Source organism: Balaenoptera ricei, chromosome 4 (genome assembly GCF_028023285.1).
Source record: "Balaenoptera ricei isolate mBalRic1 chromosome 4, mBalRic1.hap2, whole genome shotgun sequence".
Taxonomy (NCBI): Eukaryota; Metazoa; Chordata; class Mammalia; order Artiodactyla; family Balaenopteridae; genus Balaenoptera; species Balaenoptera ricei.
In genome coordinates this window covers 64782727-64796510 of record NC_082642.1, presented here as the reverse complement: position 1 = coordinate 64796510, position 13784 = coordinate 64782727, and the positions used below count along the sequence as shown (strand labels likewise).

The 13784-nt window shown below is 43.8% G+C and overlaps 1 protein-coding gene, 1 long non-coding RNA gene and 1 other non-coding gene across 4 annotated transcripts; 1 reads left to right on the top strand and 2 right to left on the bottom strand.

The window, feature by feature from the left end:
• Positions 1 to 1212: 1212 nt before the first annotated feature.
• On the bottom strand, positions 1213 to 1285 carry TRNAV-AAC (transfer RNA valine (anticodon AAC)). The gene has a single exon. It is a non-coding gene; the product is annotated as a tRNA-Val (tRNA).
• A 1560-nt stretch (positions 1286 to 2845) lies between these two features.
• Positions 2846 to 7773, top strand: ACTRT3 (actin related protein T3). 2 transcript variants are annotated; one of them, XM_059921989.1, is made up of 3 exons: positions 2846 to 3131; positions 3719 to 4651; positions 7667 to 7773. In XM_059921989.1, exons 1-2 carry the CDS (start codon positions 2932 to 2934, stop codon positions 4635 to 4637), a joined length of 1119 nt encoding a protein of 372 aa, XP_059777972.1. In that variant the 5' UTR covers positions 2846 to 2931; the 3' UTR covers positions 4638 to 4651; positions 7667 to 7773. The 2 variants fall into 2 exon arrangements, with proteins under 2 accessions (XP_059777972.1, XP_059777971.1); XM_059921988.1 differs by having other exon boundaries at positions 3719 to 4667.
• LOC132365290 (uncharacterized) lies at positions 6818 to 8887 on the bottom strand. Its single transcript, XR_009503068.1, has 2 exons — positions 8608 to 8887; positions 6818 to 7565 (listed from the first exon to the last, which is right to left on the bottom strand). It is a non-coding gene; the product is annotated as an uncharacterized LOC132365290 (long non-coding RNA).
• Positions 8888 to 13784: the final 4897 nt, after the last annotated feature.

Here is a 13784-nt window from a genome sequence, read left to right as displayed (position 1 = left end):
TTTAAAAAGTTTTTTTTTAAGTCTGGAGCACTTCTTCCATGTGCAAGCCGTTAATAAAAAAACATTTGGTGAACAAGTAAAATACATCCAAGTTGAAAGTTCAAATTCCCAAGGTACTGCAAATTACTATCAGGATTATGTTTTTTAAAAAGCCAACAAAACCCAATCCAAAAATGGGCAGAAGACCTAAATAGACATTTCTCCAAAGAAGATATACAGATTGCCAACAAACACATGAAAGGATGCTCAACACCACTAATCATTAGAGAAATGCAAATCAAAACTACAATTAGGTATCACCTCACACAAGTCAGAATGGCCATCATCAAAAAATCTACAAATGCTGGAGAGGGTATGGAGAAAAGGGAACCCTCTTTCACTGTTGGTGGGAATGTAAATTGATACAGCCACTATAGAGAACAATATGGAGGTTCCTTAAAAAACTAAAAATAGAACTACCATATGACCGAGCAATCCCACTACTGGGCATATACCCTGAGAAAACCATAATTCAAAAAGAGTCATGTACCACAATGTTCATTGCAGCACTATCTACAATAGCCAGGACATGGAAGCAACCTAAGTGCCCATCGACAGATGAATGGATAAAGAAGATGTGGCACATATATACAATGAAATATTATTCAGCCATAAAAAGAAACAAAACTGAGTTATTTGTAGTGAGGTGGATGGACCTAGAGTCTGTCATACAGAGTGAAGTAAGTCAGAAAGAGAAAAACAAATACAGTATGTTAACACATATATATGGAATCTAAAAAAAAAAAAAAAGGTTCTGACGAACCTAGGGGCAGCACAGGAATGAACACGCAGACGTAGAGAATGGAGTTGAGGACACGGGGAGGGAGAAGGGTAGGCTGGGACGAAGTGATAGAGTAGCACTGACCTATACACACTACCAAATGTAAAGTAGATAGCAAGTGGGAAGCAGCTGCATAGTACAGGGAGATCAGCTCAGTGCTTTGTGACCGCCTAGAGGGGTGGGATAGGGAGGGTGGGAGGGAGACGCAAGAGGGAGGGGATATAGGGATGTACGTATGCATATAGTTGACTCACTTTGTTATACAGCAGAAACTAACACAACATAGTAAAGCAATTATAGTCCAATAAAGATGTTAAAAAAATAAAAAGCAAACATAAGGAGCATCACAAGACCCTGTTAAGTGGACGTAAGCAGGGGGAAAAGAAATAAGCTGTTTCCGCCCGGTTTCGAACCGGGGACCTTTCGCGTGTTAGGCGAACGTGATAACCACTACACTACGGAAACCCGCCTGCTGGAAACGCCTGAGAAAGTCCTTGGTATCGCTGTTGTAACGTGCAATTCACAAGCACTTAAAGGTAGGGTTAGCGTAACTTTTAACAGAAAGAACAATGAAACCCCCCCCCCCCCCAAAAAGGAAAAATAACCGTATGTCCAGTTGAACAGTACTACCATTTCAAAAGTTGGAATTTGCATACACTTTTTTCAAAGCCCCTAGTTAGAAACCGGGCACCCGTTGGTTGCACTTTTTTTGGGTTTACTTTCTTCTACGGAAAAGAAGTGTCATATTAGTTTCTTTTCTTCGCGTTACGCTGTTGACAGTCCCGGATGAGTTTCGGGGCTTTGGCCGGCTAGGAAGGGCTGGCCGCACGCGAATCCCGGAGTCCCGGCTCTCGCAGCCGGGCGCAGCTCCGCGCAGCCCCAAACTTCCTAGCTGTTACTTAGCTAGCGAGAAAGCGATCCTTTCAGCCTCTGGTGGAGGGACGTGTCGTTAGCTCTTGAATTTCCTCCTCTGCTCTGTACTTGTTTTAGACGGCACTTGTTTTAAAATCTTCTACAGGGTGTGCAAAATTGAAGAGGTTAAAAAAGAAAATCAGACATCAAGAAGCACTTTTTTGGCACGCAACATGCATAAATTTTTCTAAGCCTGAGCTTCATATGACCTAAGGAATATCGTTTTCCCTGCAAAGAGGCAGACACATCCTTATGCCTAAACATCAAGAATTTTTAGGGAATGAGAATGAGCTTCCATATTACACCGGGGGCGGGGGCGTGGGGTGCGTAACCTGATGGGATTGCTTAAAAAATTTAAAAGTGAGATTATACTTTCTTGGTTTTGAGTACGTTTTGCTTAAAAAATTTAAAAGTGAGATTATACTTTCTTGGTTTTGAGTACGTTTTGCTTAAAAAATTTAAAAGTGAGATTATACTTTTTTGGTTTTGAGTACGTTTTGCTTAGAAAACACGGGGAAAGAAACACAACAAAGTACTGCCCAGAATGTATAGAAATAATAATAAAAGTATTTAAAACCCACTTTAAGTCCTAGCACTTTTTCCCTTTCTCTTTTTAGAAGCTGACGAAATTCTCTTTTTAGAAGTTCAGAAGCATGAACCGTGCCTCCCCTGCTACGACACTTTACCCTGTCAAATCTCTCCACCTTTCTCCAGTTTCGAGGGCGCATTTCAGAGCTTCCCGCAGGCCCTTGGACAGACATCTATTAACCAGGATGTAATGACGTTGAGAAATAAAACTGTTTTTATGGCTCATGGAGGTATTAGAGAAAGCCTCTTGTGAAGGGTTAGATTTGTATCTAGCTTTTTGGGAAGAAAGTCAGGTTTTCCTGATATTGGTATTCCCGGATTCCAAGGGGGTGAAGAGTGGTCCAACCCGGGTGAGACGCAATCGTGGGTGGCACTTTAGAGTGCACCTTGCATCCATTGAGTCCCCGGCCTGGGGCTCCCCTCCGCCTCCCGCCCCCCCCCCCCCCCAGCCCCCGGCTCCCACCAGCCTGGCTCAGGCCCCGCGGGGCCGTGCCGGGGTCTCTATGACGCGGCGTTCCAGGTCGTCGGACCGGCACATCACTTTCCCCGCTCTCCGCGCAGCCCGCAGCCAGGGCAGCCCGAGCGGCCGGGCGACAGGAGGCGGCGGCGACATGAGCTACTACCAGCTACCGGTGGTGATCGACAACGGCTCAGGAGTGATCAAGGCGGGCCTGGCTGGGTCCCGGGAGCCCCAGTTTGTCTACCCGAACATTATAGGCCGCGCCAAAGGCCAGACCTGGGGGTCAGAGGGCGCGCAGGAAGTGTGCGTGGGAGACCAAGCGCAGCAGCGGAGAAGCTCACTTTGCATCAGGTACCGCCTTCTCCCGGCGGGCAGGACCCTCGTGGAGGCGAAGTAGGGGGAGCCCAGAGGAGGGGCCCGATACTGAGAGGAAGGATAAGAAGTGAGGAACAGGAAAGTCTCTGCCAGCTATCATTATTGCAAACGCTCGAGCCACAAATCTCTGAGGGTACCACATACCTAAAGAGTGAACATCACTTGCTCCCTCTATCTATTCAAATGTATTCAAACGTACAAACACAATTATCGTTCATAAAATACAAGTTCATTTAGGAATGTTAATTCCAGGTACCTTTGTCTTCTGGGCTATTTGTTTTCAACTAACTGATACTAAAACTGTGAAGATTTCCCTATTTTTTTTTTTTTTTTTTAAAGCCAAAAAGGGTATTCCAAAGAGGCAGGGAAGATGGAAAGCAACAAAAATTGCAGAGGAAGGTAGCTGGGCTATCTTTTGCTGGCAGTTACCATCTCTGAGAGGCTCTGGCAGACACTGCCCATAAAGGGCTACTGGTAATAAATATGGGGATTAACCCATGTTTGAAGACAGTAGACACTGGAAAAATGTAAAGCTGCCATTTATCTTATCGCTTTTCCTACAGCTACCCAGTGGAGCGTGGTCTCATTGCTTGCTGGGGGGACATGGAGATCATGTGGAAGCATATCTATGACGATAACCTGAAGCTAAGGCCCTGTGATGGCCCAGTCTTGATTACAGAGTCAGCACTGAACCCACTGGCCAACCGGCAATGGGTCACTGAAGTATTTTTTGAGCATCTGGAGGTTCCTGCCTTCTATATGTCCATCCAGGAGGTGCTAGCTCTCTTTGCTGCTGGCTTCACAACTGGCTTTGTGCTGAATTCAGGTGCTGGGGTTACCCAGTGTGTACCCATCTTTGAGGGTTACTGTCTGCCTCATAGTGTCCAGCAGCTAGATCTGGCAGGTCTTGACCTTACCAACTACCTCATGATGCTGTTGAAGGAGCATGGCATCATGCTGCTTAGTGCTTCACACAGAAAGATTGTCACAGACATTAAGGAAAACTATTGTTATGTGGCAATGAACTTTGAAGAGGAAAAGGCCAAGAAAGCTGATTGTATAGAGAAGGTTTACCAACTACCTGATGGGAAGACACTCAAACTCCATGACCAGCTCTTTCATTGTCCAGAGGCCCTCTTCTCTCCAAGTCTCATGCATCTTGAGACCCCTGGCATTGATAAGATGTGCTTCAGCAGCATAATGAAATGTGATACAGATCTGAGGAATTCCTTTTTCTCCAATATTATCCTTGCTGGGGGATCAACCTCTTTCCCTGGTTTAGATAAGCGGCTAGTTAAAGATATAGCAAAGGTGGTGCCTGCCAACACCCCTGTGCAGGTTATTGCTCCCCCAGAAAGGAGAATATCAGTGTGGATGGGAGGCTCTGTTCTTGCATCCCTCTCTGCCTTCCAGGACATGTGGATCACCGCTGCAGAATTTAAAGAAGTCGGACCCAACATAGTGCACCAAAGATGCTTCTGAATACAGATAAAATGGTTAGAAGAAAATGTTGTGAGTAAATGTGACAGAAAACTTTGGATATTATATGTTGCGGGGAGAACAAAATATTTCAGTTATTGGAAGGTCCATGTCTCTGTTGCATTTCTATAATGGGGGCAAATAATGATGAAGCAGTCAAATAACATATTTATTGAGTAGAACCAAATTAAATGCTAGAGGAGACATTACTCTTTTAATTTTATTTATTTGGCTGTGCCGGGTCTTAGTTGCGGCAGGCGGGCTCCTTAGTTGCAGCATGCATCTGGGATCTAGTTCCCTGACCAGGGATGGAAGCCGGGCCGCCTACATGGGAGCGTGGAGTCTTAACCACTGCACCACCAGAGAAGTCCTGAGAAGATGTTATTATTTACCTTGTAGATCTTACACTTCCTTTGGAGGGAGAGAGCAATTTGTGGTACAACATGATATGTGCCAAATGAGTGATACAGATTGAAGGTTGTTGAAGTTTATGGAAGGAAGGTGGCTATAAGGGAAGATTTCATAGCAGAGGTATGCCATCATGAATGGGGTGGCATTAGGATGGTGTGGGAGCATAATAAAAGAGGGCAGATATTCAGAAGAGCATAGTGGAAATGAGCAAGAAGCTAGATATGAGGATGAACAAAGCATATTCAAGGCATGTTTAATACACTGGTTTTGTTAAAATGAAGAGCCCGTATTGAACAGACTAAGAGCAATGACTAGGAAGGCAAATTAAGGCCAGAGACTGGAAGGCTTTGTTTTAAATGTCCTATAGGCAAAACAGGTACCATTAAAGATTTGAAAACAGGAGACATAAGGAAATTAGGATGAATGTGGTGGTAGTTTAGAGGATAAATTGGACTGGGAAAGGCCCTGGAGATTCAGTGATCAATTAGAAAGTTGTCAGTGTAGATATAAAGTAGTCAAGTCTTATACTCAAGATTATAAGCAATAGGAATTAAAAAGAAGAAATTATGAAAAACTGACAAGTCTTGGTGCCTAATTAGTTATGAAGGGGAAAGAAGGGTCTGAAATGACGAAGGTAGCTGAGAGAATGATGGCAGTGTTGACATAACTCAAAGTATGTAGTATCTGCTCTATGCAAAGCACCGTGCTAAGTGCAGTAGTGCTAAATCAGGAGTCAGATTGTGTCCTTAAGAAGCCAGCAGTCCAGTGTGAGAGGTGAAATTCATACTTTAACTGCAATAATATAAGGTGAAAAGTGATTTAGTGTTCTAAGAGAAGTATAAAATGGGACTCATAGGAGGGAAAACAACTTAAAGGCTCAGGGAAGGCTTTTGGGGGCTGGGCTTGAAGCTGAAATTTAAACCTAATAGAGTGCCTGTCCTTCTGAATTTAGGGGCAGTATATGTGGGTTCAGGTCCAGGCCCTGCCACCTACCGGCTGCATGATTTAAACAAATTGTTTAAACATTTTGAAGATCAATTTCCTCATTGATAAGTGGGGTTGCTAATCCTAATCCTTATCTGTCTCACAGGGTCCTTATGAAATACAAATGAGATAATGTCTCTATGGGAACTTTCAAAATGTTATTTTTTGCTTACAGAATTAGACAATTTATAGGTCCAGCTCATGCTACTTCCTCCATAGTCAAAATCGATTATTTGTATCCTTCAGCACATTATATTACTTGTACTTTTATTGACCACTTAATTTATGCAGCCTTATCTTTTGGTTTGCTTGTCTTTCTCCCTTACTAGATATGTGCTTAAAGGACAGGGATTGTGGGCTTTCTCTTTTCATCTCTGTCCCCTTCCCTGATGACTTCTGTGGTGCACTCCCAGTAGATATGCAGATATATAGAATTGACCAGAAGCACACTGATGGCAGAGGGAACATTAGGGCAAAGCCTCCAAGGTGTAAAAATCATGGGCATGTACAAGCAGCAGGAAGTAATTCAGTTTGGCCTGAAGCATTTGTGAAGAGGTGCATTTCATTCTTTGAAATGTGTTTATCATTTTAGTGATTGTAAGCAAAACTACTAGATTGGATAAGGTGTAGAAAATGATTATCTGAGAGCAGTTTGAATAGTCAATGCTGTACTCACTAGAGTCACAAGCACTGTAGAGAGAATTGTTGCAGGAAGGGGGACCCCTTCCAGGGCCCGGGAGTGGGCTCTTGTCTAACACTCGGAAATGCATAGTCCGAGGAGACACACATGCTGACAAAGCAAGAGGCTTTATTGGGAAGGGGCGGCGGGGCGGAGAGCAGCAGGGTAAGGGAACACAGGAGAACTGCTCTGCCACGTGGCTCGCAGTCTCGGGTTTTATGGTAATTGGGTTGATTTCTGGGTTGTCTCTGGCGAATCACTGTGACTCAGGATCCTTCCTGGTGGCACACGCATCACTCAGCCAAGATGGATTCTAGCGAGAAGGATTCTGGGAGGTTGGTACAACACATGGACTGGAGTCTCCTCTCTCCTTTTGACCTTTCCCCAATTCTTCCGGTTGGTGGTAGCTTGTTAGTTCCGCATTCCTTACCAGGACCTCCTGCTTAAGATACCTCTCGCAAGTGGTTACTATGGTACCTGGCCGGGGCAGGCGGTTTCAGTCAGTGGTTCTCCTAACAGAATGATCCCAACCCCCCTCACTTTAGAATTCTTAAAGTGCTTTTTTTCTAAAAGAAATTTCGGCTAAGCTGTTTAGATACATTTGTCTAATTTAAACTTCAGCATCCCAGAGAGACGGGCAAGACAAATAGTATTCCCATTTACAAATTAAGAAGTTGAGATGTAAAGAGGTTAAGAGATGTAAATTTAAAGTGATCTCCGAAGTAGCTTGCTAGGTTAGGCAGGCGCACCGTCCTTAACTGTGGTTTCTTAGGCAGTTAACCCAACAACTAGCCTGGAATATTCTGTACAGATTCTAGCCTCTTCATTGGGGTCATAGATGATCCTTTTCAGGTGATCTAGGGAAAGGAAATAAAATGTGAAATTTCCGTTTAGTTATATTTTCCCCTATCTTAAATCATATCAAACCAACCCCCTTAACATTTTACTTTTCTTTCAGATCGCGGTGCCAATAGCGACAACTCCATGAAGTTCACCCAATTGAAGAGTTCAACTTTTAAGATTAGCCAGTTATATGAAAAACAGCATGTACCGGCCAATATAAAAACCTGCTACAATTTATGGTGCATTGTTCTTTTTTAACACAACCACGACACAACATTAAAGCAAAGTCAATGACTGAAAAGCCTTTATTTCCTAATAAAAGGGAGATTCAGTCCTCAATGTTGAGATCGAGGAGGGAGTAGTTATACGTAATAAAACAACCTCTGCTCAAGAAGTTGAAGAGTAGGCTTTCTAAGGAAGGGAACAGGTCAGGATCGCGGAGGCAGCCCAATGAACCAAGCCAAGATTCTGTTCGGGAATCTATTTTGGTAAAGTTCTCTAACAAACGTGATGATCCGAACTGAGAATCACTGTTTTGGCCCTACAAGTTTTGTATGAACTCCACTTCTTTAAGATAGTAACGTGCACCTCGCCTGGTCTGTAAGGGATGGAAAACAGCGCTAAGAAGCATTCAAGTTAGTTTTCAAATTACAAGTTAATTCGCCTCAAGAAAAGACCCAAATCCTCCCGTAGGGAACGTGTGGGTGGGGCGGCGATTGTCCTCATGGCCGGAAACAGAACTTTTGAAAAAAAATTTTGCGAGACCGGCTCTCGCGAGAGCCGTGGCGGGAGGGTCCCAGCCAATCCGCGCAGGTGGCGGCCGCTCCCTTTATAAGGAGACGCTGGAGGAGGCGCTGTGGGTTGCGGAGGGTGGGCCCGGGAGTGGTGGCTGCCGTCTTTTGTCTAACCCTAATTGAGACTGGCGTAGGTGCTGCGCTTTTGCTCCCCGCGCGCTGTTTTTCTCGCTGACTTTCAGCGGGCGGAAAAGCCTCGGCCTACCGCCATCAACCATCCAGACTGAAGCAAACAAAAAATGTCAGCCGCTGGCTCGCTCACCTCTCCCGGGAACCTGCGTGGCTCGCCCGCCCAGGCCCCGCGCCCCGCCTGAGGCCGCGGTCGGCCCGGGGCTTCTCCGGAGGCGCCCACTGCCGCCGCGAAGAGTTGGGCTCTGTCAGCCGCGGGTCGCTTGGGGGGCCGAGGCGAGGCTCTTACCGCAGGGAAAGGAACGGAGCCGGTCCCCGCGCGCGGTGCGCTTCCCTGAGCCGTGGGACGTGCACCCGGGACTCGGCTCAGACACTTGCAGCTGGAGGAGCTGCGGGGGTGGGGCACGGGCAGTCTGCTTTCTCCTTGGAAGGAGGGACTCCGTTCGTGCGCGTCCGTCTCCCTCGCCGTCAGTGGTGGGCCTGTGGGCCTCCAAACTTGCAGATTGGACCACAGTGCGTGCAAATCAACTGTCAGAAGGACACGTGGAGGCATCTCCAAAATTGGTCCAAATGAATGGGCAGTTAGCCTAATAGCCAGCTAGCCGTTCCTGTGTAGGGCTTTTTTGTCCTCCCCCTCCTCTGGTTTTGTTGCCCTTTATCATAGTATCACAACGCAGTTCCTGCTCTGCGGATTTTGTCGAGGTTTTTGCCTCTTCCAAAGTAGATCACGATCAGTCCCGACAATCGGGTATGGAAGAGCAGTGATTGTTTTTTTTGTGAGATTATTAAACACTTAATATTTGTTAACTGGAAGATCTAGTCTGTTCTTAAAACAGTGGAAATTCTGTTCCTTAATGGTCGTTGCTTTTCGTCTTTGTCTCCGTCTTTGGATGCGAAGTATTAAGTGGTGACAGAGAAGTGTACGAAGAAATATATATCCCTCCCCCCCCCCGCCAAGAATTGGGTCAGGTTTCTTTGCCCGGGGGTGGGGGGGGGGGAAAGAAAAGAAAAAGGCCCATTAGGAAACAATCAACAGGTCATTCTGCCCATTTGTCTCCGAAACCTAACTTCCAGGTTTATGTGGGAATTGAAGTCAGTGCCTTCACTTCCTTGAGACAGCCATTCTGGCGGCAATTGCTGGGAGAGAGAGTACCCAGCAGCCTGAATTACAAAGGCAAATTATCAGTGTGATATCCAGCCTGGAGCTGGACCCGAAAATGGAAAAGAAAAATCAGGACCATGTCGGTATATACATGAACGTGTCTAGCATTTCATCCTGTTGCCTGAAGTAGGTCCCTTAGTGTCGTCTAATACAATTCTTAGCCTGCAGTTAAGAAATGTGAAAAACCTGGACTGCACTGTTTCTGGTAATATTCTCGAAGAAGGAAAACGTTTTCCCATCAGCATGGTTTTGTGGAAAGAACATGGGGTAAGTTAGTGAATGACGTTCTAGTTCTGACTTTGCCAAAGATTTTTCTTGGTTTTTCAGGTAACTCAGCTAGCTTCACTAAACTTCCATTTACTCAGAAAGTGACCTTTTAAGATCGTTTTTGAAGACTGCCAGGGTTCCTTGAACTAGAAATAAATAGATGTCTTTTGTTCTTGCTCCATCTAGTGGTACTTTTGCTTCTCCACATGTACAAAATTTGTGATGGAGTCTGCCCTGAGGCAAGGATGGCCACTTACTGGGGAGAAGGTTCCCACCTACTGGGGAGAAGGCCCTTTTTTTTTTCTTTTTTGCTTTCGGCCTCCTGAGGCCTGCAGGGTTTCCCAAACACATGCCCCCTGCAGTGGAAGCCCGTAGTCTTAACCACTGGACTGCCAGGGAAGTCCCTCTCTCTCTCATTTTTAAAAAAGAAAGTAGTGATTTAATAAAGACAATTTAAAAGACCACAGCCGTTTTCTAGTTCTTATACTTGAAATCCTCTCCTCGACAAATGTCTTGTAAACATTCCAAAGGAAAATCCTCAGTATTATGAACATTTGATATATTTTTTTCTGTTTTGGCAGAATGATTCTCTTCATTAAATTATATAATTTTGGAGCAAGAAGGGGCCATAGAGTTCAACCAATGAGATAATTTACATGACAACATTTTGGAGATAATAATTATGGCAAATGTGACTTCTTATTGCTACAAGATTTGAGTCCCTCTACCAGATGAAGAAACTCCCTTGGCTAAGTTAATTTTTTGCAGAGTTGGGACCAGCAGTTAGCCCCCTGAACTTTAAAGTCCAGTGTTCTGTTTACTGTGTGGCACCTTATAGCTGCATTGGCTTGCCTGGGAAAGATGATTAGTGTTAGCTCCACCACCATTTTCTGGTTTAAAATAAAATAACATCTTTAAAGGTTACTTGCCTGTGAGCTTAGTTTTCATCCCCTGCTCTCTTCCCTCCACAACCTTCTTTGATAGGATTTTGTGCTGGAAAGTCCATTGTGTGTTTCACTAGCTTACAAGTACAGTTTACTCTTGTTATTTGTGGTAGTATGCTCTATAAAGTCACCTTAACACTGAATTAGTGAATATGAAACCATTTCTCCTAGGGGAAATACAAGATTAGGTTCCTGAGAGCCTCTAGTCACATCATTTTCATCAACTGATCAATGAATAATCTTGTTTTATGTGTGTTTCTATTTAAGGACACCTTATTTAATATATATTATTTATTCATTAACATTGAACTCATATTCAACAACACTGTATATAGCTCTTGCCTGTATATGAGCTGATCTACACATATATTTTCTGTAGGCATATCACAGCTTTCTTTCACTTAGGAACACCAGACAGCACTTCAGCACTATACTTGGGGTCATTTTAAACAGCAAAATCATCGACAAGCACCAAAATGAAAAAAAAAAAAAAAAAGTGCCACTAAATAGATCACAAAAAGGGCACTTGTTTACAGTGTTCTTTTTGGAATAAGTAGGCAGCGTGTCCCCTTGTTGGACCTCAGTGGGGAAACTTTGTGTCAAGTGACTCAAATTTTTCACTGCTCAGCATGTGTCCATGAATGACTGTAAAAACGCTGTAGCTATTGATTTTGGGGTTACAAATAAATTTTAGTAGGTGGATTTACAAATATGGAATCTGCGAATATTGAGGATTGCCTATACTTCAAGGTCTTTGCAACCCCTGTACCTGAGAGAGACTGCATGTATCCACATGGCCCCGGAAGTACTTGGGGCTGATTTCATGCCTTTAACAGTATTTAAACAGTGATTTGCAAAGGGTTTTAATGGGGGAAGGGGTAAATGAAATTTGAAAATAACTATTTGTCTCATTTATTTATTTTTAGTTACTTATGATGAATTTCAAATAATAAAGGAGAATGTGAGAATTTAATGCTCGTGAAGGAAGCTATAGCTTTAAAAATATTGAGAAACATGGGTTTTGTTTTGTCTTTAGAAAGAGAGGCTTCTTTTCCAAGGTCCTGGGTTGGCTATAGTTTTTGATTCTGAGGATGAGGTGAGTTTTAATTTAGTTTGTCCTGGTTCTGCAGTCAAAAATTCCATATTGGCCTGGCTCAAGACATAAGAGACAAATAGAAGACACCTGCACCCTCACTCACACAAAGTGTAGAGGAAAAGTAGTTTTAAATTAAACTAAGGTGAGGATGAAATGACAAAAGGTAATTGTCATTCCTTCCCCATTTATTCTTTTAAGGTAATAATGTGTGATGGAAGTAAAAACAGCAAAAATACCCAAGGCTTAGGCCAAGGTTTGCAAATTTAAATATCTGCAGTGCACCAGAAGGAAACAAAAGGAGTGAATCACACCAAGAATAAAGACTGTGGAGATGGTGGGGGAAATATCCCTTTTACAGGGGAAGCAGCCTTGTGGGAACGGAGGCCTAAAATTGGAAATATTTCAGGGGGAGACAAAAAGTTTAGTTTATGTGAAGACTGATTTTAAAATGTTGATAGTTAATTTAAAATAAAATTACATATTGTGTGTGTGTAATAAATAATTTGGATGGCTTTTATTCCTGAGTCCTGAGAAGTAGCTTCCATATCCTTGGAATTTCCTGATTGGTAGGAGTGCCTTTCTTATTCCTGGTGGGCCCCTCAGACAACACCTATAGCTTATGGGATGACCTAGATTGGACTGGTCACATCAACAAGACCAAACATGTCCTTATCAGCCAGACCTCCTAGGAGAGGAGTGGGGCTAGAGACTGACTAATGACTCAACCAATCATGCTGACGTAATGAAGTCCCAGTCAAAACTCTGGAAACTTTGAAGCTTGGGTGAGGAAGCTTCACACTGGGGACCCTCCCAGACCTCACCCTGTACATCTCTCTCTTTGGCTGGTTTGGATTTGAATCCTTTTTCTATAATAAAACTGTAATCATAAGTATAGCACTTTTCTGAGTTCTGTGAGTCATTCTAGTGAATTATCTAACCTGAGGGGTTAGCCAGCTGAATTGTAGCCAGCTGGTCAGAAGTGAGGATGGCTTGGGGAACCCCAAACTTTAAGCTGGTGTCTGAAGTAAGGGCAGTCTTGTGGAGAACTGTGTCCTTAACCTGTGAAGTTTGACCTAACTTGGGTGTTGGTGTCAGAAGTCATTGCAATGGGCCACTCAAAAAACCTTTTGAGGAAAAATCTGGCCCATCATAGCTACTAATCTGTGACCTTTGGCCTACACAAATTCAATGATACCAGAAGTCAGGAATGATTTTCCCAGAAGTATGGGAGTTTGGGCCATCCCACCAGTTACAGGCTTATGCAAGATAATTGTACGTGAAAGGAGGCTATGCTCTTAGCATCTTTTATAGGCCCCTGGGAATATCACTAAAGACAGAAATTTCAAAATAAATCTTTAATAATATTCTGAAAATAGAACTGGAACTCCTCCCCCACATATAGGACTTAGGACACCTACGGTATTTGCTCTTATGAATCAGCCTGAGGGATAGGCCTGTCCTTCAGTGTCCATTCTTTCAGATCCTGGTGGGGCTGTGAGGAGAGCGAAATCTGACTACAAGTTGGATCTGTTTCTTTTACTTTAACCTTTGCTTCCCGTTGCTTTTGTTCACTAAAAGGATACTGTCTATACACAATGGCCTGCCTCAGGGAACACTGCCCCTCTTCCTGAATGTTAAACAAAAGTGCCTTTGTTCAGGGAAACATCCTGACCCTGTCCACCTGTGGATGGCTGAAGAAAGAAGAAATTAACACATCCCCTCCTCGAGGCTGGCCATTCCAGGGGACATATGTGAATCTTATGGCCTTCTTACTTTACTTCCTCCGCCTCTCTGTTCTATAAAAGAAACTGGCATCCAAACCCCAGTAAGATGGTTTTTCA